Below are 25,611 nucleotides of genomic sequence, written 5' to 3'. Positions count from 1 at the left end.
TCAATACAGTACACGCACAGATACGTTCTTCAGCTCGGCCCGAGCCACTTCGAGTCGAAGAGTTGAAGCAAACCTCATCGGAGCTGTCGAACTTCGACAGCTTCGACGAGGTTTGCACTTGATGTAGCGCGAAGTACGGTCATGTCGGTTGTGGTCTTGCTGCCCTTCAGGTAACGAGCGGTGGCTTGGTGCTGCCCAGTCGATACTGTGATCTTCATTTGGATGGGGTCTTCAGCCGACGCGAGGGTGCTGCAGCAGACAGCGAAGGTGACAAGTACCATCAGGAAGAACTGGCTGGGGCGCATTTTGGTCGGAACGCAGCTGATTTCTGGTCGACTGGGCTCCAAAGGGTCGATTGAAGAATGCCCCCCCCCCCCTCTTCACAGTGGCCGACTCTATGCAGATTGCCCAAGCTCCAGAAGAAACTTCTTCAGCGTATCACCCCAGAACCTCGGGACCTGCTTAAGTCCATAGGGCCCCTTGAGTAGCATGCACACTCGCCCTGTTCCGTCGTCGTATCCTTCCGGCGGCTCCATGTAGATAGTCATGCCCGTCAGCACTCCATTCAAGAAGGCTGTCACGAAGTCGATGTGCCTCAGGTCCAAGGAAAATATGAGTGCAAGTATCATCACCAATCCCACAGGCTCGATGCGCACCACGGGCGAGTAGGTTGCAAGGTAGTCAATTCCGTACTTCTGCATAAATCTTTTCACCGCCAACCTCGCCTTCAGCCTCTCCACGATGCCCTTTTCATTCCTTTTCGTCACCAATACCCACAGACACTTGAGTATGTTGACAGGATTAGCCATCGTTGACTTTGGCCTTGGCACCAGTACCCACGTCCCGTTCCGCATCTGCGAGTCGTACTCCTTGTCCATGGCTTCCCTCCAGTCCGCTGCCCGAGGTGAAGCCATCGCTTCGCGCACACTGGTTGGGTTCAATATCTCATTGACCGCCCCAACTAGCATGCACTGCATCAGGGTAATTACCACCACAAACGTTTACGGGCTGTAACGCGAGTTCGGTTGCTGCTGGCGTCGTCGGAGCTGGTGCTGGGCGACTTGGACGGGTGTCAGCACGTCCTGCAAATGTTGTAGTAGTCGCTGGAGTTGGTCGTGCAGCAGGGGGCGTCGGTGCCGCATCGCGACCTGCTGTAGCGGTAGTAGCAGGAGGTGGAGGAGGTTGTTCAGCATGATCTTCATCTCCGCCTGCAGCCTCGATGCTGCTCCCACTGAAACCAGCTTCCTCCATTTCACATCCTCGTCTTCATCCAGATAATCATCACTGCTAGCGTCCGCACTCACATCTGCAGAGACATTTGCAGCCGGGGGTTTCTCCTCCAACTCCCCCCCCCCCCCTCAATTGCGGAAGGATGATACGCAGAAGCGTTTCTTGAATGCGGTACGTAAGGGATCTCCTTCGGCAATTGACTCTTCTTACCGAAATACCACTTATCAAGAAGCTTCTGCCGATTTGCTCTCGTCCAACTCCACGTTACAACTCACCACCATATCTTCTGTCTCCAAGTCCAGCATCCGAAATCCATTAGTGTAGAGTGAAAATTCGAGCATCATCACTGGACGTGAGCGGCGCTGCAGCTTGTGCGCTCGCTTCACAGAGTCGATGAGGCAGTATCCCGCACAACCACACACGAATAAGTGCTTGACGTCTGGCTTCTTGCCCTTGTACATCTCGTACGGCGTCTTGTCTTTCAGCGCTTTGGTTCCGCTCATGTTGTCTACAGTGACGACGTACAGCAGAATTGCTCCCCACAGACACAACGGAAGTCCACGCGCTCACTTTGGCCATCGGCTTCCCCTTCATTTTCTCCACGACCCAGTTCTCCTCAGGGGTATACGCGTTCGTAGTCAGTAGTTCAATCCCATTATCCCGTAGGAAGTTGACCAGCACTGTGTTGACAAACTCACCACCTTGATCACACGAGAAAGTTCCCACTGCGTAACGCTTCTCCACTATGTGCACAACTTGCATCACGTTGCCTGCCGCTTGGCTCTTTAGTTGCAGCAGAAATGCCCATGTGAACCGCGAAGCCTCATCGTGCACAAGATGGAAGTACTTGGCTCCTCCCGAGGTTTGAATCCCAACATAGCAGATGTCTGACATCAGCCGAGCGCCGACACCTTGTTGGCATTTGTCGTGCTGGCGCCTGTAGGACATGCGCTTCAGCTTCGCGACACGACACGCGTGACAATCAATGCGCGTGTTGAAGTCACTTGCTGTAACCCGCGTAAGTCCTTCGACCATGTGCAGCTCTGCCATCTTCTTCAGTGCAGGTCCGTTGAGGTGGGCAAAGCGCATATGCCACCTGAGAATTATGTCCTCCTTTGTCACTGGCATCATCATGCACAGTCTCGCCTCAACAGGATCGACAACTTGGGCCGTGAGCCAAAAATGGGCCCCACGACGCGGGAGCAGCAAACGAACATCTCCTTTGGTAAGGATCATGCTCCGCTTCTCCGGGTCTGGCTCATCGGTGTACACCCAACCGTCTCGCTCCAGCTTGTATTGACACAAGATGTTGGTTGTCCCCCTGGGTGCAAATCGCGTCTCACTCAGCGGGATCAATGGGCCAGTGTTGGAGTCGTCAAGCCCCACCTTGGTGCGAATGACCATTTTCCCGAAAGGTTTTCCCGAGGTGATGCCGCCTTCCCAATCCTGGAAATGAGTATCGTCCAGACCCAGGGATAGAAAAGCACGCTCGTCAATACAACATGGGTCGCGGCTCCAGAGTCCATCATCCAGGGGCCGAACGACATCGGAACTACCACAGCATCCACAGTATCCGTGGCTTCTCGCACTATGCCAATCCTTTCAATAGAAAGGGTGTTGACAACCTGCACCATCTTCATTGATCCGCCATCACTACCAGTAGACGAAGTGCCAGTCGAACCGTCAGCTTTCTTCTTTTGCTGTGTCAAGTAGCCGTAGCACTCGTGGCGAAGATGACCCTTCTTCTTGCAGAACCAGCACTTCTTACTACCGGTCTTTGCCTTCTTGTTGTTCGCAGGGTGGTCACTGTTGCCTCGCTTCCGCTTCTGTCCGGGCTGGTGTTGCTAGAAAGGCTGCTTCTGGATGGACATCACCTTCGTTGTTCCAGGAGCAGACGGTTCCTCTTTTCTCGCTTCATGCGCCTTGTCCGTCTCCGTCTCCCACGCAATATATTGAGTACGACGTCTAAGGTAACAGGTTGCCCGTCCGGTTGCTGCTGGTTGAAGATTCTCACGACGTTACGGTGAGTCTCCTCCACTCCCTGCAGAATAATGTTCACCATCTCTTTGTCGGGGATCATCTCGTGTATGTTCTCCAGCTGACGTCTGATGCCCTCCACATCATCCAGCCACTGCTTCATATTACCACCAACCGAAACTGTGCTCGTGTACAATTTGCGTCGCAAGCGAATTACACTTGAGAAGGCCCGTTTGGTCTTGTCGGCTTCGAAAGCTCGCCACATGTCAAAGCCAGACTCAAACTTGCACACCTTCCGCGAGTCTTTCTGCAAAAGACCTCGCAACGACGCGTCGCACACAAACGTGTTCTCCTCGTAGATCTGCTGCTGGGCCATGACCACTAATAATGCCCCAGCATCCTCGCTGGGTCAGGTGGGAGCGTAGTTGTGTTTTGAACAAATCAAACCCGCCGTCTTCGGTAAACCGCGGTGGTTTGTTCGTCCCACGAAGCACTACACGAGCGCCGCCTGCTTGGAGACCCGGAGCACCTTGTTGCGCACCACCTTGTTGTCCTCCACCAGCTGCTTGTACACCGACAGTACCTTGGCCACCACCATCGGAATGTCCAGCGCCAGATTCTCCACCACTGCTTCCAACTTGCTGCCCCACACCAGACATGTTATTCACTTCGCTCTTCACCAGAAAGACTCCTCAGTAAAGTTTCCTTGAAGCTGAAGCCTAGTGATGCCTCGGGCTCATAACCTTGGAGGCACGCTTCCTTGGTTACGCGCAGCGACTCCTTCTGCGTAGCACTAGACTTCAGTAGCTGCAGGTAGCGAGGTAGCGAAGTTTGCTTCAGAGATGGCAGTTTGCAACGTGAGGTTTATGTTCGATCAGTCGGTGGTGTTGTGTTGCACTGAGGGGGAACCACCAAGGTGAAAACCCCTCTTGGCCCCAGTGGACATCGCAGGCTACTTCACGTAGCAGGGAGCGGCTTTGAGCTTCAGGGTGACGTCGCGTACCCAATCGCCTTTAGCCTTCACTGCTCCCCATGTCCACGGCCTCAAACCCACAACCTTCACTCGTTTCACTCTTCTGCACTTGAACCTGAACTAACTGCAACAAGCAGTTCACATACTTAAATGCGAGGGCACACTTTGCTTCACTATACCAACGGGGCCACAACTGAAAATCGGCGCAAAGTGGAACGACATACTAAAGTCACATGAAAATCAGGTGCCGCATGCATTGCCATATCAATTACTGTAAGACCACAACATCAGACTACGATACTAAATTCAGAGCAGCTACCCGCCAAGGCGAGCAAGCTAAGAGCGTCTTCTTGCCGCAAGTCTAGGGTCGGTACCCGCTCATTGGGTTCGTTAAGTCCTGAGCTATGCTCAAGGCCATTAACATGGTGCCAACTCGCAATATTGACGGAGGGAGGGCTGTTCGCGTTCGCACTCGAATTCGCCCGAGCTTTACCATCTCTTGGTGTCTTCACTCCCTTCACTGCGACGCGTTTCTTCGGGGGCTTCTTTGCTGACTTCGTAGCCTTCGCTGCCTTCGTTTCGCTCTTCAGAGCTACTTTCCGCTGTTGTTCCTCCTTCTTCAGAACGTCAGTTTGCGCCTTCAGCTCCTTCTTTAATGATCGTTCTTCGGCTTTTGCGATCTTGTCTTCGGCCTTTCGCCGGAGCTCAGCTTCCGCTTTAAGGACGGACTCCACCATCTCAGGACGTGTCATGAGAACGCCTCCGTTCATAAAAGTACGTTGCCTTTTGGGCGCTAGAGTAGGTGGCACTAGAACGGCGAGTTGCTCCAGCCCTAAGAACACGGCGTTAAGGCTGACGACTAAAACCCCCTGCCTCTTCAACGATCGATCTTGGCGCTCACTTAGCGAACCTCGCGATCGAGACTCCTTCGTCAAGCAAGCGCATTGCTCCTTCAAAGTTCGCAACGCGGTTGGCGTGCTGTTTGGCTGCGTTCCGCTTGTTTGGCGTGGACACCATGAGGCTTGATCTCTACTCCGGAAGGTATAAAAGTGAATGACCGTAACTTTGCACCTACCTGTTTTTTCCACTGTAAAAGGGAGAGGCATGGTCTTTCCGTCCGCTTCCACCACAACGCAGCGGTATGCACTTCCGACAAACTTTGAGGTCAGCAGGCACGCCCAAAGAGCATATCTATTATTAGAAATGTATCATTCCGATTGTGGTCCATTTCACTCTGTGTCACCTGGGGATATATGGGGTTTTGGTAAGGAGACGGTGAAACCAAAATCGGTTAAAAAGTCCCTTTCGAAACGCAAATACTACACGATTGCCAATCCAAGTTGGCAGCAGTGTAAAGCAAAACGGTGTGAAGTAACTTAAGTAACATCCAAAAATCGGAAAATAATTTCTGAAATTAGTATTTAGAGCATTGCGGATTTAGTGCAGAGCAAACTCAAATCACTGGTCAGTAACAGACTGTCTCCGCCGGCAACATTCCCCAAGACTCGAAGTATGGGCTTGCGGCCCGCACGCGTGTGCTCGATGCACACCGAGAAGAGCGTGACTGGGTGCTGGTTGCCGACTGCAACGGCATTCCTCCCACTACTGCCCGCAACATCGTCCAGCGCCAACCCGCTTATGTCAAGAAGAGAGGCGGTGCGCGGGCGGCGTGCACGAAGTGTACTCCAGAAATGGAGGAAGCTCTCGTGGGATACCTGGAAGACAACTGCCAGCAGATGCAGGAAATGCTTGCGTTCGACTTCAGGGTGCATATTAGCACTTGGTTGATCAGTAAGAAGCTTTGCGATAAACTTTACACTGTTAAGCAAGTACGCCTTCAAGTTATTATGCTATCACTTTTATCATCTACTGTACTACGTATGTTCCCTGTGATAGGTTCGCGTAGAGCCCGAGACCTGCAATAATGCCGTAAATATCGAGAAGAGGAGGGTGTTTGGTGAAGCGTTGCTGAAGCATGAGCAGAACGGTGCTTTTATCGTTTATTATGACGAGACCAACTACAACCTGTACTGTAAGCGGACGCAAGGCCGCGCTCCTGTCGGACAACGCGCTATCGTCAAGCTCCCTCCCTCTAAGGGAGCTAACTTACAGGTGCAGTGCGCAGTTTCCCCCGAAGTCGGCCTCGTGCACTACGCCACCCGTCGTGGCAGCATCAAGATGAAGGTCAATGCCGAGTTTGTGGACGAGGTATACGACACGGTCAAGGCTCACGACGTGTACCGCGACCACTTTCTGGCAAGAGCATCGTCATCGTCCTGGACAACGCGCCTGCCCACTGCCAGACGGAGGATCTCGTCCAACAGCGGACGGATCTGGAGTTGCTACGCCTAGGGCCGTACTCGCCTATGTGTAACCCACGGTTAGCTTATCTTTTGGTGCGATATACTTAGAGGTACTGAGGCGATACAATGTATTATTGTGCAGGTTGCTTTAGCGTTTTAAAAGCTCGCATCGAGGCGTATCTGGCCTTGAGCCACGATGAGATGATCAAAGTGCCGCACCGCGATAAGACGGAGCGTAGGATGCGACCGCTCGAGAAAGCCGCGGAGCACTGCATGCCTAGCATTGACATGCGCCTCGTTAACAAGATGGCGTGACACTGTGCGCTGTCTGTCGCCGCCGCTATTTGTAGCGAATGGAACTTAGATGTTTGCTGTGGACTAAAACCACATTGGTATGTACTTATCCTCGAAAATAATTTTTTGAAAAAATATTTTTCGTATTTACGGGACTCTCGGCTTTGCCTTACACTACTGCCAACTTGGATTGGCAAAGGTGTAGTTACTCCTCTTCTTAACGTTAGGGCAAGCCGCTAAGACTTGATTTTGAAATACATTATTCTGAAATCAAGTGAATTTCGGTTTTGTACTACCTTTTTCTGTTTTCCTATAAACGTGACTGGTACGTTCGTTACTATAAATAATATATGCATTTTTAGTAATTATCCCTGGTATCTACATTTTTTTATTCCTAGCCCCCCTCCCCGAGAAAATTACATATACACCGACAGAAATCGCACACAGCACTACAAAATGCTCGAGCACCACTCCATGGGCGGGGCGACGCAGTAACTTCATAGACAGGGCGCCAACGCAGGCGAGCATTCCAGTGAGCCGAGCACTGCACTCGCCAGGTGAGAGAATCTATATATCGCGAGCGAAGCGAACAGCGGGGACGCCGAAGGGACGCCCAGCCAAGCGTAGCGCGGCTGGTCACTTCTATGCAATTATCTGTGACAATCGAATATGCCTTTCTCGTCGCTGGCACTTTGACCTCTATAGTTTAACTAAGTCAAGAGGATTTGAAGGTGCTGGTCGAGCACTTTGCAGTGGCCGTGTCAGCCCCCCCTCACCCCGAATCGCTAAAGATCAACTGTGAACGACACAGCACGTACAAAATCAGTTTCACGCCAAGAACAGAAGAAAAGGTACTAGTCGGACCAGAGGTTTTGCTTCGACCAGTTGATTGCAGTGATGGGGGCGTAAACGACGTTAACTGAAAACCTGTCATTCGGCGTACTCTATTCGCAGTCGTAAGAACTGTCGTTTGCGCCCCTGCGGATGTTTGAGATAATGCAACATCAGATTTTATGTTGCAGTATCGGTTTAAGAGCCATTTGAAACAACAGCAAATGACAGTTGTACAGCAATTATATTACAGCATAGCAGCGCAAACTCCGATTCATTACAGCTCAGAGCATGTTTTCGGCGATACAAATGTAAGCTAACCAGGCAGCAGCAATAATAAAGAAGAGTGATCAGTCAATCAATGTAATCTGTGAGGATCGACCGTATCGGGGCTGCAAGCGAGAAGGGCCGCCGTCGTATCGGTTGAGTTAGTTTAGACATGTGGCTGTCATGCCTACGATATCTACATGTACATGTCGGAAGCCACAGCAGCAGCAACGATAAATCGTCTTTGAGTAAAACAAAATTATCGCAATTGATTAATGGTAGTGTTTGTTGCGCGTCGACTTCGAAGCGAGGAGAGCTAAACGGCATGAAAATCAGTATAGCAATTCTACAAAATCAAGTTCCAGGCGTCACATTTGGACATACAGCCCGAATAGTCCCAGCAAAATAAACACATTATACATTCAACATGAGCCGAAGTTCAGCTTGGTAGCTTGAAGCTGTGCAGTATGCAGCAAGAATAGCAGTAGTGTGCGTTCACGCAGATCCGCCACGGCAGATCGAGCAGCATAAGCGACCCAGCAAATGGATGCATGGCACTTCACAGTACAAAAATAGGAGCATGTGCTAAAATTCAAGAACTTCTTCATGCAACGCACTTCTACCGCACGCGTAGCGCTACTACATAGGACTACTAGAAGTAAATAAAGTTTTCTACAATGCAGGTTTTGGAATACAGTAAAAAAAATCTACCGAACTGCGAATACCGCGGGCCAAAGCCCGCAAACCAGTAAAATAGGTTCAAAAGTTGAGCTGTAGTTTTGAGATAGTTCTGCTGCATTCGTTGAAAAGCTGGACCCCCGTCGTGCATCGCCAAAGGGGTCCAGCTTATCGATGAAACGCTGAATAGTCGCTTTCAATGCCATTTGCTGCAAATCAGGAAGTATCAGTCATATCTCAACTGTGATTGGACAAAATATAACAGGGGGCCAGCTCATCGATGAAGTCCCTTCAAATTTGGCCCATCACTTTATATAGGAAAATCGAGAGGGGGTCCAGTTTTTCGATGAAAAATTGGAGGTCCAGCTTTTCAACGAATGCGGTAGTACGAGTTTCGTAATTTTAACGCCATATACATACTTATGACTAGCATACGTTTATGCTAGCTATTCCAAAACGGCAAATTTCGCCAAAACCTATCATACAGAATATACTATATGATAGGTAAAAGTTAACGTCGTTTACGTCCCCATCACTAGTTGATTGGCATGTGGATCTGTTTGGACAGGGCCAGTACTCTACTGTAAGGCTAGAATTCAAGTACCGTACTGTGTGTATTAATACATGTATAATACCACATATTTTATTAGTACTATTCTTGAAAATAGCACTAAAGTAAAATATATTAAAACATGCTAAAACAAATACTTTGAAATGTTACACTTACGTAGAAGTAGCTTGTGGATACGCTACCAATAGAGAATCATTTCCTTTTGCTATTACTGGTGCATGGGTTGGCGCCTTTAAAAAAGTCTTCAACTCAGAGAAATTCCAATGAAATGACCATGACTTTGCGATCGTTAATTCCTGGCTGTAAGTGCTCGGTGTGTTAACTTTTAGAAAATCGCCAGCATCCTAAAAAGAAGTAGAGCGTTGCATAAGTTTTAGGAAATAGCACTGCCTTCGATATCGTAGCGAATGCCTCGGTGGACTCAGACCTACGAAGCACACAATCTCACACGCGCCCGATAGATGCACAACTCAGATATCAGGATGGGTACGTCAGCTAACAGATTAGCTGGAGCGTGCTGCGTGAATTTTTCTTATAGTTAACACCAGAATGTTAAAAAGCGCATAGGGATACTAAATAAAGAACAGTGCGATGGAAACGAGGGTGCACATTATATCGTAGCTACCTTCGGTTTCTTTCGAGACAGCCAGTTTTCCTTGAAAAGGGCGACTAGAACAGTAATTTCACTTGACTAGGCTGAATCCATATCTCGCTTGGTAATAAATACTTACGCACCAACTTCATTATGTGTACATGTACTCCATTGTTTTTTTTTTTTTTGGGGGGGGGGGCGACAAGTATTGTAGTTTTAAAATTACAAGCTGAAGCAGGATGATATATCATTTTATTTTGCCAGTACAATAGCTTTTCGGGCGGCCAGGGTAACCCAGTTTGAGCTATCCGAACTGTATTGTGGTTATCAAAAAATTTGCCGTCCATTTTAGCTACGCATCTTGGAGGGGCCCGATTTGTTAAATCGAGCTCGTTGAAGGGTTAGGTCACTCTATCTTGGAGGCCGGGTTAGAGCCATATCGGAGCGTCCTCACCACCCAAAGCAGCAAAGCAAGTGACGGTGGCTGGTGGCATGGGAGACGCCTTTGTATTACACAGCGTGCGCTCAGCTAGTTGATGGATCTTGCACAAGGTATGCCGGCATGGCCAGTGAGTCCGATCTATTTAGCCTCGAACACATCCTCTTCCTTTTCATGACCCGCAGAGAAGAACAAGTCGGCAAGACGATAGTAGCTATGACTGGCATCTCAACGTTCACTGAGCTGCCGGTCTGAACAAGCATGGCCAGCGTATCACGAGCAGATCGTCCGCCGCAAGGACGGCCTGAGCTGGCTGACCAAAGAGTGCGGCAATCGGATCGGGCAGACAGCTTAGCGGGCTGCCACCGACATCTCTTCGTTCGAATCGCTGTTGAACAGAAATCAGCAGGACCAGCCCTCCGTGACCACGTTGGGCTGGCGACCTTCGTGCTCGGCACGCCGTTGGTGAAGTCGGGCCACGCGGTCAATCCCTGTGTGTCAACTATGGAGCAGCAATGTGACCAACTTAGGGACGCGATGCTCAACTGCGGCTGATGAAGTTTGTGCCACCGACAATGTTCAAGCTTCTCGCGGTCAGCCACTGAATCTCAAGGGCACCGAAAGCGGCAGCATGGAGTATTGGGCAACGACAACAGCAGCAGGTCGTAATATACAGAGCCACGACAGACACGCAGGCCTCACACGCGTGCCTCACCACCGACAGTTCCACCAGCGACGCCGCGGGCATCGGCAGCGACGACAACTACGTCTCGTCCACGGACGACTCGGCGTCGGTCGGCGACAGCGACAAAGACAACAATGACGACAACGACGTCACCGATTCGAACAGCGCCAGCGCGGACGCCGCCACCCTCCAGAGCAGCGCCGAGAGCGCTTCGACCAGCAGTGACGCAAGGAACGACGCACCAGCGTCACGGCCCTCGGCCAGGGCGCTGAGGCGTCTAGTGCTACTCTATGTATTATCTACCACTAAGCTGCCTGACAGGCATATGCCTAGTCAAAGGTAATCGCTATGTTTGGAAGAGCATAGTTAAAGAGTGCACGACCAAGACCTTCATTCATTTTCATTTGAAATTACTATACACGGTTCAAGTAAGACCTCGGACCGGTTCAGGCGAACCGCGGTCCTCGACTACCTTCAAGATTCAACTTCACGGACTACGGAGAATCTAGTATAGTGAAATGCATATAATTACATAGGGTAACTAGGTACCTCGTAGCCGGCAAACAACTAACCATTTCAATCTCACTTTCCAATTTACCAACTTCCGCTCGAGTCTTCCACAAGACTCTCCGCTGCCTCCGCCCAAGACCGCGCCACACGACTCCTCGAGCCATCCTTCGTGGATCTTCGCTCTAGTCGGCTTCTTCCTCTGCGCTTCCACCAGTCGTCACATCTGGTAGCACTTGTTGAAGTCCGGGAGCGGCCCATCCATTTCGCCAATCGACACATCTGGAAAGCCGCTCGCAGAGCGTGTGTCGCCAAGTCCCATCGCCAGCTGGATCATCACCGTCCATTCAACGTCATCGTTGATTGCGTGAGTGTTGTACTAGAGTCTGGTCCATACGGAGCCGGATCTGTCAGCACCCGCACACCCTCGTCGCTGCCCGTCGCTGCCCCTGAATGCTTAAGCGCAAGGAGCGTGACTACCCGTTCCGTCACTCGATCGGTGACCTTTTCGACAAGCCCGAACACGCCGAGACCGCCAAGTCTTTACGCAGTGCATTTGCGTTTAGTATTGATAGGCACTTCCGCTTTGTGAAGGCGCTCCGAAACCTGATTCCGGACGCTGCCGACCACCGTGCAAGGAACCTTCTGCACCGTCTCTCGGAACTGATTCTGGTACCGCTTGTCGACCAGTCGGAGCATCTCTGTACGTATCTCGACCGCAAGATCCTGGAGTACTCGACTGGCAGTAAACGCTGCCGTCACCACTAGTGAATGTCCAAGCGTACATTCGAGGACGCCTTCGAATTTCTGGACGGCGAAACCGAGCAAATCCTTACGTAGGAGAGCGTAAACAACTACATCCGACACATACGTGACTCCATCTTCGACCTTGCCGACGCGACCGACTACTTCTTCGACCCCCTCCTAGGTGCCGCGCAGTCTCGCTCTTTGAGCCACAGCTTAGAGGACCTCCGCCTTGGTATCCTTGACGCTATGACTGACCTGGAACGTCACGCGCGTCACCTTCAGCCTACTGAGTACCGTTTTAAGAGGCTTCGCGTTGAATAAGTGAACTTTTTCTTTTCCCATCATGACTTCGATTAATCCGCAAGGATGGTGTGATGTAGCGCCTTGAGCTTTCGCCCTCGACACTCCGCCAGTTCCCGGGTTTCGCTCCTAGACAGAGAATCTAGGGAACTAGAGAGAGCGAATCTCCTAGTAGATAGACGGCCCGCCCGGACGAGGGATTTATCAGGGGCCGTGAGTTCCCGGGACCTTTACTCGCTATGGGAAAGCAAGGGGTCCTGGGACTCGGTCAGTAAGCTCACCTTGTGTACCCCCTTCGAATCGGTTGTTTAGATCAGAGGGAAGGTCAACCACTGAGGATCTCCTGGGAGTCCCGACCTTATGAGTACGCTGGGGTGGTAGCTATACAAACAATCGCCCGGGGACGCTACCTGGTTCCCGGGGCGGGATGGATACGCAACTAAATATACACTGGGTCTTTCGGAGCAAGACTCCCTCGGCGACGGCCGCAAGTAGTTTTCGGGGCGAGACCACACGGGCGAGACACGAGAAATATGAAGTGTTCTTACCCGTGCCGGCCAGACCGCACTCCGGGGGAACAGACATGGAATGCCTGGGATCCCGGGGGAAACCCTGGTAAATGTGATAGAGAGTTTACCTGGGGTGAGTCTACGAGCGCGGTTCCCAGAGGCCGCGGCCTTTGTCCTTGTTGTCCTTGGTCGAGACCGGCTTGCGCACTTGAGGGGAAAAGATAGACTGAATTATTGCTCCGCCCGGCAGGTGGCCGCCGGGCGTGCTTAAGCATACGGGTATCTCGGGATCTGCTACATACTGGGTTTCACTATACCAGGGTCGTGCTGTCGCCATGCTCCGGCTTTCGGGAACTTCTTCTTGGTCTTGAGTATACTCGGGTCCACCGGGGGAACCCGGTCCCGGGCCCGCGGGTCTGGGACAGTTGGATGCAGTTTCCGTGAACGGTACCGTAGGTGCTCAATTTAGTGCCGGGACCACACCGTGGTCTCCCGGGTAAAGTCCGAAGGTGTACCGGGTCTAAACGGGAGCCCAATATGCCACAATCGCCCCATTTGTGTCCGTTGGCGCTGAGATGCTTCGAACCGTCTCCGGGCAGAATCATGTGGGCGACTCCCTACCAGGCGAGGGCAGCACGGGATCTGCTGCACGTGCCGGTATCTCGCGCCGCTGGCCACTTTCAGATTCACCGCGTGCCGTTGATACATCCACTTCGCGGCCGACATGGCTTCCAGTACCGAGTCTTCACAGCAGTCACGCGGGCAAACACCGTGCTCAAGCTCGCCAGCAAACGACACCATTCATGCAATATCGCCAGCACCGGCGCCGGGTCCGAGTGCACCTGCTCGCGCGGCGTCTCCGTATCCGATGACTCCTGTGGATGACGGTCCGCCAGCGTCGAGCCAGGAGGCTGCGGTGCCGTCGCTTCCGTCCTGCGCCGAGCGGTCCACGTCCGTATCTCTAAGTACGACAAGCGCTAGTCTCACTCTCGTGGGGCTTCGCATTCGAGCGACACTGCTGCTCCAGTGCCGGCTTCACGGGCTTCGCCTTCGTCGCCGACCGGGATCCGGGATCCTGGGACTTCGTCGACGCTCTTGTCTCCGGGGTCCGCCTGCATCGCCGTCCCTTCACCGAGTGGCGATCAAGCCATTCATCGTGCGCCTCCTAGTGTCGACGGCGCTTCGACGGTAGTCTCGGGGGATCTATGGTCTGGTGGTGGGCTGCGTCTTGATTCACGTCGGGCTACCGCGCCGCCTCCTGCTCCGAGTCCCGAACGCCAGGTGGCCAGTGTCTCCGGGTCTTCTCCGGATCCAGCATCATCTCCAAGCTCCAGTGAAAGGGTGTCCGCCAGCGGGGCCCTGGCCAGCGTCACTTCGGCGTCGATCGCGACCACACGCGGGGCACCGCCCCTCTCTCCCTGGACGGCTCCTCGGGCCCGGGGCCATTGGCACCTGTCCTTCACGCGGGTGTTTCTCCATCCGTGGCACAGAGCGTCGGTCGAGAGATTGCGCGAGCGCACCTGGTGGGGTCGGGTTCCTCCGCACTGTCCTCCAGCGACCAGCAACTTTGGCAGGCATTCCTGGCCCCGCCACGGGGACTCGCTTCGCCTGCAGTGGGTGGGGCTATCCACATCGCTACGCGCGATGCGGACAAGTCGGCGCTCAGCACGCTTCTGGGACTTCCGCCTTCACGTAGGACACTCCCCACCGGAGAGGTAGCGCATGCTCGCTTGGGTGTCAGCGTGGAGAGCCTCCGTCGACGCCTCCTATCGCGTACGTGCCTCTAACTGCTGTCGATGTCCGGGGCCTGGTGGCCGATCGATCGGGCGCTGCGCGGATTCGGGACATAGAGGGTATCGCTCACTTGGCCGTACGGGTGCCAGGGTTCACGGCACACGAACTCCAGACGCTAGCAGAGCTGCTTCCTCCTGGCGACGAGACAGCCGGTGACATCCTGGTACCCAGCAGGTTGATCGGGGCATGTGACACCATGGCTCCTGGTTCCCGAGGGCGAGCGGCTGAGATCCAAGCCGAACCGCTCATCGACTTGTTCGGACCCGATCACTTCGGCTTCAGAGTGCTTAACACTCTTCGGTCCCGACAATTCGCGTTGGGTCGAGTCGAAGATCTGACAGAAGTTTGCCGTCATCAAGACGCCGACGTCTCGGAAGATTGCTTGACTTGCCGGAACCTGAATCTGGCACTACGTCGTTCCCAGGAAAACCGGCGAAAGGAGGGCGCTCAGTGGCGTGCGAGAGTTGCCAAACTCAGGGGCGATCTGCGAGGCGAATATAACGCACTCGTCGAGAAAACCAGACTCATCTTGCAAGCTGAACATGACGATCTGCGGCGAGCCCAGGAGCAGTTGGTCTTGGCTGAGGTGGACAGCTCCAAAGCGCGTCGAGATCTGGCCGTCCTTGCCGCTGAGCAGGGGAACTCGAGCAGGATGTCGCGCGGCTCCGACGCGAGAACACTCGACTCGAAGCAGAGAAATGCAAGTTCCGGGGCCGACGCACCTTGTTGGACGCGATCTCATTCATGCACTACCTCCGGGGTCAAGGACCCTGGGGATTAGTCGGTGACTGGGAAGCTTTTCGCGATGTCGTCGGGGCCTTTGAGCGAGGTCAGCCGGTGCCGTGCCAGCTCTCCGTGACGGTTACTCGACTGGATGGTGGTGGTTCAGGGGCGCCGTTCCCGGAGCCCTCGACTCCCTCGACTCCTTCCGTTCCTGATCGTGGTCTCGCGCAGGACCGGCCCGCACCTGGTGACGAAGTGCCACGTCCAGCCCTGGGCCGCTTGCCTCGGGACCAAGGCCCATCCAGGGATGACGTTACTGAGGATCGACAGGGCCATGACGTGCCCGGGATTCTGGTCTCCATCCGGGGTCTTGGAGTCGATGGGTCCAGCGCCTCTGGGGCACGGGATCATTCGGCTGATCTTCCTCGGCTACCAGGGCGCCGGTACCAGGGCCTCAAAGCCGTCGTCAGTCGCGAGGTTCGGTCGGGAGTCACTGGGGGCATCTCGTCGAGGGATTGCTATCAAGTCCGGGAGCGTAGACAGCACTCGGCAGTCCGGTACGTCTTCTGGCCCACGTGCCGGGATCTCGGGAGCCGCTTCCAGGGACATAGAGGTTGTTGAGATCGCCGATGACTCGGACTTGGACACCGACGTGGGTCTCGACTCCTCAGGGACCCGGATGTCAAGCGATGGGTCTCGCCAGGTCAGACCTGTTGGGTACGCCCCTGAAACCAATCGACGAAGTGCTCGTTACCGCGCTATCGACTCGGATGCCGACCCTCCTCGACCTGACTCCGAAATCCAAAGCCTGCTCTCTTCCGGGTGTGCCCTCGAAGATGTTCGTCTCGATCTGCTGGAGTTCATGCGCATGGACCTGAGCAGAGGGACCTCCAACAGTCCCAGGACATCGTTCGGGGAGTCCGGGCGGATATTATGTTGATACACACGATGCTCCGGGAAAACGTACTGATCGAGGTGCTGCGTCGACTGCTCTGCCTCGGGATCCTGGACGACGTGTGGTGGACCCGTCATGTCCCTGAAAAATACTTTGTGGCCGCAGTGGTCCTGGCTAACGCGTCTCGCTGGGAGGTCGATGCGAGTCGCCCCTGGTCGGCGATACCCACGGAGCGCTTGGACTCGCCGACGCCTTCCAATTCAGAGTCGGACGCCTCAGTCACTGATGAAAGACGACATGGTGGGGCCTCACGATCACGGAAGAGAGTTCTGGGTTCGTCCGGCCCCGGGACTGGTGGTCAGGATATGGTTCCAGCAACTCCAGCGTCCAAACGGGGGCGCTCAGGCGCACATCGACGGGAAACTCGTCCCGCACAAGGAAACCAAGAGGGGCAACTGGCTCGGGCTCGAGAACAAGCTCTAGGCTCCCGTGACGTCGAACCGCCGGAACCAGGAGCACCGTCGTGGATCGTGTATGGCGTGCGCGTGACGCGGGCGAAAGTTCGCCACGGCGGGCTACAGTCGCTGGGGTTCGCGGATTACCAGTGCCTCCGAGGAAGCCTTCACCTAGTCCAGAAGCGACTTCTCACCGGCGACTACATCGGCCTATTGACAGTGACGAGCACGCAGCCCTTGCTGCCTTGGGACATCATGTTCCAGCGTCGAATCACAGTCTTCTGTTTCTTCAAGCAGTATTCGGCGATGAGCTCGGGACTTCGGAGCCTTGTCATTGAGTACGTCGCACACATGCGCGAGTGGCGTCGAGCATTCTGGGAGCGTACGCACTGGGTGGAGAACGATCGCAGCGATCCTGCCGTATCGCAGTTGTACGCGGATCGCCGTCGCCGACAACATGCGTGGGCCGGGGCCTGGAAGACCCTTCGTGCGCAAATCGAGAAACTCCCCGAGGTCGAGCGTGTGCTCTTCGAGCAGGAGCCCGGGCTCTGGCGTCGTCCACACTTGATCTGTACCTGGATTTTGATGGACAAGTCCGCTGACTACCCGCTCGCGGAACAGCTCGAGCTCCTGGATTCGCGTGAGCCGGCTCGCGCCTACTGGTCCGTCCCTGATTCAAGCGCCCGGATTGCGGAGAGTGTTGACGTAGAGGTGTGGAGTGCCAGGGTTGATAACGCTAACGAGCGTGCGTCTCGCGTGATACCGGTGCCTCCTGCCATGCCTCCTGTTTCGTGATGTTCCACGTAGGGAAGTAGTCCCTCAGCGACGCCATTTACCTTCGGTAATCTTGATCTTCTTCTTTGGCCTTGTTCAATTTCCTTTTCGTATACATGTACTTCCGGGGTCTCCTCAGCGAGTGATCTCAGCTGGGTCCCCGGGCATCCCAGGGGGTCGCACCTTAGTCCAACTTGGCTCCGCTCCTGGGGTTGCTCTACCGGACATTTCTGCCCGGGAGTTTTGGGTTCAAATCGAAAAATATAACATGCAAGCTTCCTGAGCACACTAGCGAGTAATCTCAGCCAATGACCCCGAAGCTTCCGGGGGACGCACCCGAGGAACTCGTGCTCGACTCGGGGTCCACGCCCCGGGGCTCTATCGGACTTCTTCATCCGGGAGCTCGTCTCCGGACTGCATAGCCTGGAAACGGACACGAGCGCGCTCTCCTTGGTCAAACTCGTACAGCAGCCGTCCCCAGTTCAGGCGCCCCTGGGGTATCCACTCCGGGACATCGTAGCCCTTCCACTTAATTTTTTATTCCTTGATCCGTCTGCTGGTACGAGTTCGGGTAGCCCAGCGTACGTCCAAGATGGCTTCCACTTCGTATTCACCGGCAGCTTCGTCGGGCTCCCAGCTGTCTTCGCGGAGCAGAGCAGCGTCAAAGTCATCGTCTTCAGGGATATCCAGGGTATCGGAGGGCCTCTCCGGGAAGAGGGCCCGGGGCTTCAACCTGCTGACGTGCACCCAGGGGTAGAATTTATAGTCCGTGCCTTCGGTTTGGAGCCTGTACCGGAAGTCGTCGCTCTTCTCCAGAATCCTAAAGGGACCATGCCACAGGTGGGCCAGCTTCTTGGTCAACCCTGGGTGGACCCGGGCTCGGTAGAGCCACATGGAGTCGCCTACTTCAAAACCTTCCTTCAGACGGTCCGAGAGCTGCTTCCATCGGCGATTGTGTTCCCGGGCTCGCTTGGCCTTCGCCTTCGCCTGGAGGTCCCGGGCCCATGCTCTGGCGTACTCAACTCGACGTTGGACTTTCAGGCGCCACTCATAAGCGTCCCGGAGTTGAAGGTCCCTGGGGACGTCGCCCATCATTGCTTGGACGGTCCCTTGGGCGTCCCACCCGTGGACGAGGTAGAATGGCGTATCTAGCCTGGTGAAGTCGTACGAGGTATTCAGAGCCCACATGAGCTTCTCGGCGAGTTCATCCCAGTCACTCTGGTCGACCGTCTGCACATAGGCCCGGACACTCCTGATCACTGTTTGCACAGATCGCTCTTGTTGACCGTTGGCCTGGGGTCGATACGCTAGGGTCGCACGTTGCCGACTTCCCAGCATTTCCCGGAAGTGCTTGAACACGCGAGCCTGAACCGAGGGTCCTGGTCGTGACGGATCATCTCGCTTGCGCCGAAACGACGAAACACCTGCTCCTCGTAAGCTTCAGCCACATCCTGGGTCGAGGTATCTTTCATTGCCTTGCACATGATGAATCCCGAGAAAGCGCACTGGAACAGGAGCAGAGCTTCATTTCCCCGGGTTGTTTTGGGCAGCGGGATCACGAAGTCCATGGACACGACTTGGAACGGCCGTGTAGCGAATATGTTCCCGGGGACGGCCCCGGGTTCCGGGGCAGCCCCTTCGCCATCACACAGTCGACGCACTCCTTGATGGACCTCTCCGTTGCCTTGAACATTCCAATCCAGTAAAACTCTCGGCGCAGGCGTTCATAGGTCCGGATGATCCCTTGATGGACTCCCTGGATGTCTGAGGGACAATGATGCAGGATGCCCTCCTGGAGGTCCCGGGGAACCACAAGTCTTAGTCGGACCGCTTCGTTCCGGGGTCGCTCTGGGGTATTCCTGCTCACGTAGAACAAGGTGTCCTGGCTGTCCAGCACGAACTGGTCCGCGATCTTGGCGAGATGAGCCGTCTGCTTCAGGGACAATTTCTCTGTCTCGCCTCTGAGAAAGCTCTTCAGCGGGGCCAAGTCCGGGTCCGCGCACATATTCGTCTCCAACGCTCCCTTCTTGCCTCACCGGGGTCTACTTCTAACGGGTACCTTCGGCGCCCTCGGACTTCGACAGCGGTCTCTTCTCCACCTTCCGATTCCAGAATGTCCTCGTCCGGTTCCTGGGGTTCCCCAGGCTGATGATCTAGACGCGCCCCTGATCTGGTCGTATCATACACACTCTGTCCAGAATCCCCGGAGTCGGATATTCCAGCGCCTCGTGCCGTGGCCACAAAGACTGCATCTACCAGCGCCTTCTCCCGAGGTTTGGGCTCCTTCATCAGCTTCTCGTGTATCATGTTCAGACCTTGGAGCAGTTTCAGCTCTCCGGGGTCTGTCACTTCAACCGAGGCCTGGTCCTGGAGGGGCACGCTTGGAGATGTAATCTGCGGCTGCGTTGAAGTCGCGTTCCACGTGAACCAGACGCAGGGACTTGAACTGTTCTCGGAGCTCTTTTGCCTCTTGAAGCAGCTTTTGGAGATGCGGTTGAGTGCATCCGATGACTCCCTGGAGCTGCTAAATAGCCAGCCGGGAGTCCCCCACGACCACCAGTTTCTAGACGCCTCGGGACTTCGCAAGCAGCATTCCTCGGATCATCCCCGCGTACTCGGCTTCATTTACCGTGGCCTTCTCCAGGAGGTGACCCTCGGCTGCTACGACTTCCCAAGCCGGTAATTCCCAGAGGATGCATGCTGCGCCCCCAGACCCATCTCGCTTGGCGGCTCCATCAAAACTCAAGAGGAAACCTACGTGGTCACTTGACAGCATCTCGAGGCTGACCGGCGGTGTCTTGATCCGGGCGCCCTTGGAAGGGATAAGTTCTCCAGCGATCTCGTCTAGCTGTTCCCTGGGGGTGATGCCCGCACCCAGGATTGCAGCAAGTCCGTCTTCGTCCTTCTCCACGCGGCGAATGTCCAGGTCCCAGGGCGAGAGGTTGACTGCCCATTTTAGGCACCGACCATCCACCGTCTTCGACTTGAAGAGCCACCCCAGGACAGAGTACCGGGTGTACACTCGAATGGTCTTCACCTTGCACGCAGGGACCATCGTGTGGCAGGTGTTCAGTACCCGGAGCAGGGCAAGGGCCTCCTTTTCCGCAGGGTGGTACCTCAGTTCCGCATCCTGGAGGACTCGCCCCACAAAACGCACAGGTCGGATCACTCCGTCATAGTCTTGCCCCAGGACCGCACTGATCGCCCACTTGTTCGCATGCAGGATGATCACGTACTGCCTCACCGGGTCCAGATGGTGTAACAGTGGCGTAGATACCAGGCGCTCCTTCAGCAACTTGAACGCGTGCTTTGCCTTCTCCAGATCCCTCCCTGCGCGGAGCTGCTCGTCAGACAATTCGTACAACACGGCTGCAATCACCAGCAGATCCTCGATGAACTTGCTGTAGTAGTTGAGGCTCCCCAGGAAGGATTGAACCCCCTTAAGGGTCCCCGGGAACGGCAGGTCTAGGACCTTTTGAGCCAGCTTGGGCGACGTTCTGATGCCATCGGAGCTGATGTCATGTCCCAGGTACTTGCCTTTCTTCACACCGAACTCGCTCTTCGGGAGGCTTACCGAAATGTTCCAGTAACGCAACCGGTACAACAAAGCGTCCAGGGTTTTGCACAGGTCGTCCCAGGACGAAGCTCCGTAGATAATGTCATCGATGTAAGAACTCCGGAACAGGACGGGTCCCATTTGCTCCGGGGCAATGCGGTTCTGGTGAAACACCGTATCCGGCGCCCGCTGAGCGATTGGCTTGGCGTCGCCGACGTCGAGATCACAGACGACCCCCCGGGCCAAACGCGGGAGTGCATTCCCTTCTCCTAGGAAAATCACCTTGTGGCGCTGCAGAATACCCCGGAGGTGTCGTTCCGCCTCGGGGCTGGTCACCCCGGGGTCCCCGACAACGGCATCGTCGACTTTGGCTTCGGGCCGCAGGTCACTCAGGTCTGGAAGGTAGGCCAGCTGATTTTTGAGCATGTCCAAGAGGACGAAGTCCTGCCCATGGTGGTAATAGACAGCGGGGTCTGCGTCCACTTGTTTCCCAGCCGTCACGAGCATGACGAAGGCCCGATCCAACATAGGGAACTGGGGAACCGGGGCCGTGTCCGGGAAGACCCGGGACAACTCTTGTTCCACAGCTAATTTGGGTGTCGACGCCCCCCCTGACTCTTCTGGGAGCTCGCAGTCATCAGCGATACCACAGTTGCCGGCAGGACCGTCTCCAGATGGAGCCCTCGGTAGAGCTTGAGAAGCAATCGACGCACCAGGGCCTGGGAGTTCCTCCTCGCCGGGGGACTCAGGTACAGCCACGGATTCGGAGGGGGCCCTGGACGCCGCCGTCACCACCGCTTCTGACTTGGCCTCTTCCTTCTTCGGGCGCTTCAGAATGGCCTTGGGAGTTGGATACGAGCGGCGCTCGACTGCAGGTGGGGCATTGCGTTCGTGTTCCTGTACCTCACGTGCTAGGCGACGCTCCGCCGCCCGGGACCGAGTGTTCTCGTAAACCAAGAATTCCCGTTCCTCGTACTGCAACGACCCCGGGCGAACGAAATTCGTCCCGAAGGGCAATCGACCAATCTGCGTCAGGGTCGCTACTCGCGTGTGAGGCAGGATGTTGATCAGCTTTCTGGAGATGTTCACGACGCGGACACCCACAGGGATTTGGCGAGTACTGGAGATGATCAGCGCCACCCAGTGGTCTCCGCGGCTTGCCCACACATCCAGTTCCCCGGGATCATGGTTCTCCAGGGAGATAGGCAGATAGTGACTCCCACCGGGGGCTAACCACATACCCTCGTGGGCAGCCACACTGATGGCAGTTCCCATACGTTCATGGTGTGGACCGCCGACGAGAAGTACACGCTCTTCATCTGGGAGGAGGACCTCTCCTTCGTTGGCGCACAGCCGAACACCTGCAGCCACCATGACGTTCATCCCAAGAAGACAGTCGATCCCTTGGCCGATATTGCCAACCCAGATGTCGAGAGTGTACACGACGCGGCGACCCAGGGTCACCTTCACACGACACTTGTTGGATACCTTAGTCTTGACTCCATCGATACCGTTGAGCCATAACTCACCCCGGGGCTCCACCTTCAGCTTCAATCTACGCGCAAGGTCTAGGCTGAGAATACTGGTGGATGCTCCGGGGTCGAGCATGAGCAAGGTACGGTAGTGGAAGATGGATCCCCGGACCAGCGCCACAGAGCTAGTGCTGTCGTCCCAGGAATTTTCCTCCCACCATCCGCGCCGTTGTCCCGGTTGAAGTTCGTACGAAAGTTCATCTTCTTCTGGGGCCACATGACTCGTATAGACGGAGGCGGTCTTGGGAGGTGATGTAGATACAATGGACATACATTGTGGATCGTTATGGCTAACATACGCATAAGCGCAGTAGCTTGTACGGGACATAGGCTCGTCGCGTACCCAGCGAGCCTAGTTGTTTAACGCCGGTGCAACGTCCTGGCGTAGACTCTGCAGCACGTCATCGGGCACACCCTGCAACTTCCCCCCTTGGGCCAAGCGCTTGAGGGTCGCTAGAACCTCCCACTGGCCCGCAGGGTGCAGTTGACCACACGCCTCGCACTTACGGCGGCGGCATAGGTTGGTCGGGTGCTTCCCTGCGCATCGATCACACTTCATCAGCCTCCAACAGTCGTCGCGGACATGTCCCGGACGTCCACATTCGGCGCATGGCGACTGGAGCGACGACGCTCCCGAAGTACCTCGGGACCTAGGGTCAGGGCCCCGGGAACGGTCCCGGGGACGGTCGCCCCGAGGATTGGTTCCCCAAGGGCTTTCCGCCCGGTAGACGTCTTCTTGCTTCAGCGAGTGCACCTCGTCATCGTCATCCTCGTCATCGTACTGATAGCCGTAGTCGCTGTCGACGTCGTCATCCCACTGGAGCGGCCGGGTCGGAGCCGTGTCATCGGTCTGGGGCGCAACTGACAGGTATGCAGCAGGAGCTTTGGCCCCAGAAGTCCCGCGGGCGGCCACCCCGGAGCTGACCGCTGACGGCTTATGCCGGCCAAACTGCACATCATTCGCGGGTCGGCGGCGCAGTCCACGCTCCATCTCTTCCACTTGACGCAGAGTCTCCTCCAACCCGTCGACCGTCGAGTACAAACGCCCCTGGAGGCTTACCTGGAGTTCACGGTCCCGTAAATGCTTCAGGAACTGATTCAAGTGACGCCGACATCCCGAAGGAGACTGATAGTCCACGTTTGCTTTGACAGCGGCTGCGTTCAGCCTCCACAAAAAGGTTCTCGGAGTCTCGCGGGAGTCTTGCTTCAGTCGCAGGTACCGTTCGACTGGAGACTCTGTGGATCGGCAAAATTATTTGGCGAACTTGTCCGAGAGCGCGGTCCAACTGTGTCGAAGCGTTGCTGGGAGCTGCTGGACCCAGACCTTGGTTCCTTCGTTGTGGCTCAATCGGCTGTAAAGTCGAGTGCAGCGCTCCTGTTCGCGCCATCCCCCCATAAGAGCGGTGTACTGGAACTTGTCCACCACAGACGACGTTTGTCCAGCGGGAGGGAGGGATCGAAGGGATCGACTGCGTCGTAGGCGATGAAGGGCCTGAAGCTCATCATGCCGTACCCCGGAACCTGGTTTGGTCCTGGGAACGCTCCACTGAAACCGCTGGTGGCCGGACCCCCAGGGCCCCACGAGAACGTCTCACCTTGGGATGTTGGCTGAGCGTCGATGCTCGCGAAACTGCTGTTCCACGTAGTGGTGTCACCGTGGTTAGTGACCGCTGGGAACGAGGCTTGGTTGCTTGATGACCACGGGTACTGGCCGACCCCGGGCGGCGCCACCGATGCACGTTGCCAGGGTGGGGCGGCCGAAGAGACAACAGCAGGGCCACTCGCCCCTGTCGGCACTTGGTGTCCTGGGGCTGGATACGATCCGAACGCTGAAGTTCCCTGGGCGTACGAGCTGGACGGCCCGAAGCTGAACGCAGGTCTACCGACTGTAGGTTGAGTTTCGCTCGCGCCGGTCGTCGGTGGTCTCGCCCCGACCTCGGAGGTCGATGCTTGCGATGCCGTCATCTCGACTCGTGGTGCAGCAGTGGGATTTCCAGATGTGCCAACCGGGTCGACTTGTCGCGAGGGAAAGGCCGAAGGGACTGGAGGTCCCATCCCGACCGATCTTCCGGAGACCGGACCGGCTCCACGCCGGGGACCGCTCTCTGCCGCACCGACCGCTGATTGATTGCTCCGGTTGCGGCTACGCCTTTGGCGACGAGACCTCGATCCCCTGGATTCATGGGGATGGGCTGCGCCCTCGTGGATGGTTGGCTGCCGCGATCTGCTCCCGAAGTATCCGGATCTCTTCTTGCTGTGCGTCAAAGCGCTCCTGATCCAGCGCTCTCCGAGCTTGTTCCTCTTGGGCACGATGATGACGTTCCTTCTGAGCGCGCTCCTCTTCTTGCTTGACACGGTCCGCAGCGGCCTCAGCTCCAGCGATTGCTTCGTCGCGCATGCGCTCGGCATCCCTGGAAATGGCTTGCGCCTCCTGGAAAGCTGCCACGCGCTGCTGCGCAACTGCCTTCTCGAACTGGTGCTGGAGGTCGTCCCGTTCCGGGGCCTGCTGTTCCTTGAGCTGATGGAGTCGCATCTGAAGAGTGGCGACCTCAGTGTCGGCAGCAGCCTTACGCCTGGATTCCTCAATCGCGTGCTTGCGCTGCGTCGACTTCTGCTGCTTGCGCTCGGAACGGTTCATGTCACGCTCCGGGATCCGGGTCTTCATCACTTCCCCGAGGCTTCGGAGCCGAGCACGCTCCTGCTCATCTCGAGCTGCCATGGCTGCTTGAAGCTCGATGTTGACGTTGCGCTTCGCGCAGGGCGTGATGAGCCATCGTCTCCTCGTCGGTCACGTCGACTTGTCGTGCCATCGGATGTGCTGCCGCTCCATGGTCCTCTGACTTCAGCTCCTCGTCCAGCTCGGGATCGTGAAACCTAGCGGGCAGCGGGGTGTTCGCCCCTGGCGACGGCGCTTGCGCGAAGTCCGGAGGGTATGCGGCGACCGGGACGTACACCGTAGGCTGCTCCATCGTCGGCGCA

General features: G+C 55.7%; 6 protein-coding genes across 6 annotated transcripts; 2 read left to right on the top strand and 4 right to left on the bottom strand.

Moving 5' to 3' along the window:
- Window positions 1-3,238: 3,238 nt before the first annotated feature.
- On the bottom strand, window positions 3,239-3,523 carry PHYSODRAFT_373339 (hypothetical protein; the record flags this gene model as incomplete). The annotated part of the gene is made up of 1 exon (XM_009534839.1): window positions 3,239-3,523. A coding segment is annotated over one exon (285 nt), but the record flags the coding sequence as incomplete, so codon positions are not given.
- A 944-nt stretch (window positions 3,524-4,467) lies between these two features.
- On the bottom strand, window positions 4,468-5,286 carry PHYSODRAFT_304304 (hypothetical protein; the record flags this gene model as incomplete). The annotated part of the gene is made up of 1 exon (XM_009534838.1): window positions 4,468-5,286. The coding sequence occupies one exon, from the start codon at window positions 5,284-5,286 to the stop codon at window positions 4,468-4,470; it is 819 nt and encodes a 272-aa protein (XP_009533133.1).
- A 438-nt stretch (window positions 5,287-5,724) lies between these two features.
- PHYSODRAFT_287031 (hypothetical protein) lies at window positions 5,725-6,912 on the top strand (the record flags this gene model as incomplete). Its single annotated transcript, XM_009534837.1, has 3 exons — window positions 5,725-5,971; window positions 6,077-6,228; window positions 6,811-6,912. Coding segments are annotated over 2 exons (265 nt in total), but the record flags the coding sequence as incomplete, so codon positions are not given.
- Window positions 6,913-10,416: 3,504 nt separating this feature from the next.
- Window positions 10,417-17,565, top strand: PHYSODRAFT_337210 (hypothetical protein; the record flags this gene model as incomplete). Its single annotated transcript, XM_009534836.1, has 13 exons — window positions 10,417-10,479; window positions 10,555-10,638; window positions 10,686-10,748; window positions 10,851-11,120; window positions 11,810-12,092; window positions 13,722-13,854; window positions 13,931-14,038; window positions 14,073-14,184; window positions 14,256-14,595; window positions 14,652-15,401; window positions 15,479-15,977; window positions 16,024-16,258; window positions 16,303-17,565. The coding sequence occupies 13 exons, from the start codon at window positions 10,417-10,419 to the stop codon at window positions 17,563-17,565; spliced, it is 4,203 nt and encodes a 1,400-aa protein (XP_009533131.1).
- Window positions 17,566-22,984: 5,419 nt separating this feature from the next.
- Window positions 22,985-24,597, bottom strand: PHYSODRAFT_337208 (hypothetical protein; the record flags this gene model as incomplete). The annotated part of the gene is made up of 3 exons (XM_009534835.1): window positions 22,985-23,813; window positions 23,898-23,984; window positions 24,059-24,597. 3 exons carry the CDS (start codon window positions 24,595-24,597, stop codon window positions 22,985-22,987), a joined length of 1,455 nt encoding a protein of 484 aa, XP_009533130.1.
- Window positions 24,598-24,811: 214 nt separating this feature from the next.
- On the bottom strand, window positions 24,812-25,351 carry PHYSODRAFT_304299 (hypothetical protein; the record flags this gene model as incomplete). Its single annotated transcript, XM_009534834.1, has 1 exon — window positions 24,812-25,351. One exon carries the CDS (start codon window positions 25,349-25,351, stop codon window positions 24,812-24,814), a length of 540 nt encoding a protein of 179 aa, XP_009533129.1.
- Window positions 25,352-25,611: the final 260 nt, after the last annotated feature.

Source organism: Phytophthora sojae (genome assembly GCF_000149755.1).
Source record: "Phytophthora sojae unplaced genomic scaffold PHYSOscaffold_8, whole genome shotgun sequence".
Classification (NCBI taxonomy): Eukaryota; Oomycota; class Peronosporomycetes; order Peronosporales; family Peronosporaceae; genus Phytophthora; species Phytophthora sojae.
The sequence above is the reverse complement of the archived record's forward strand: the minus strand, read 5'-3'. Positions and strand labels throughout refer to the sequence as shown.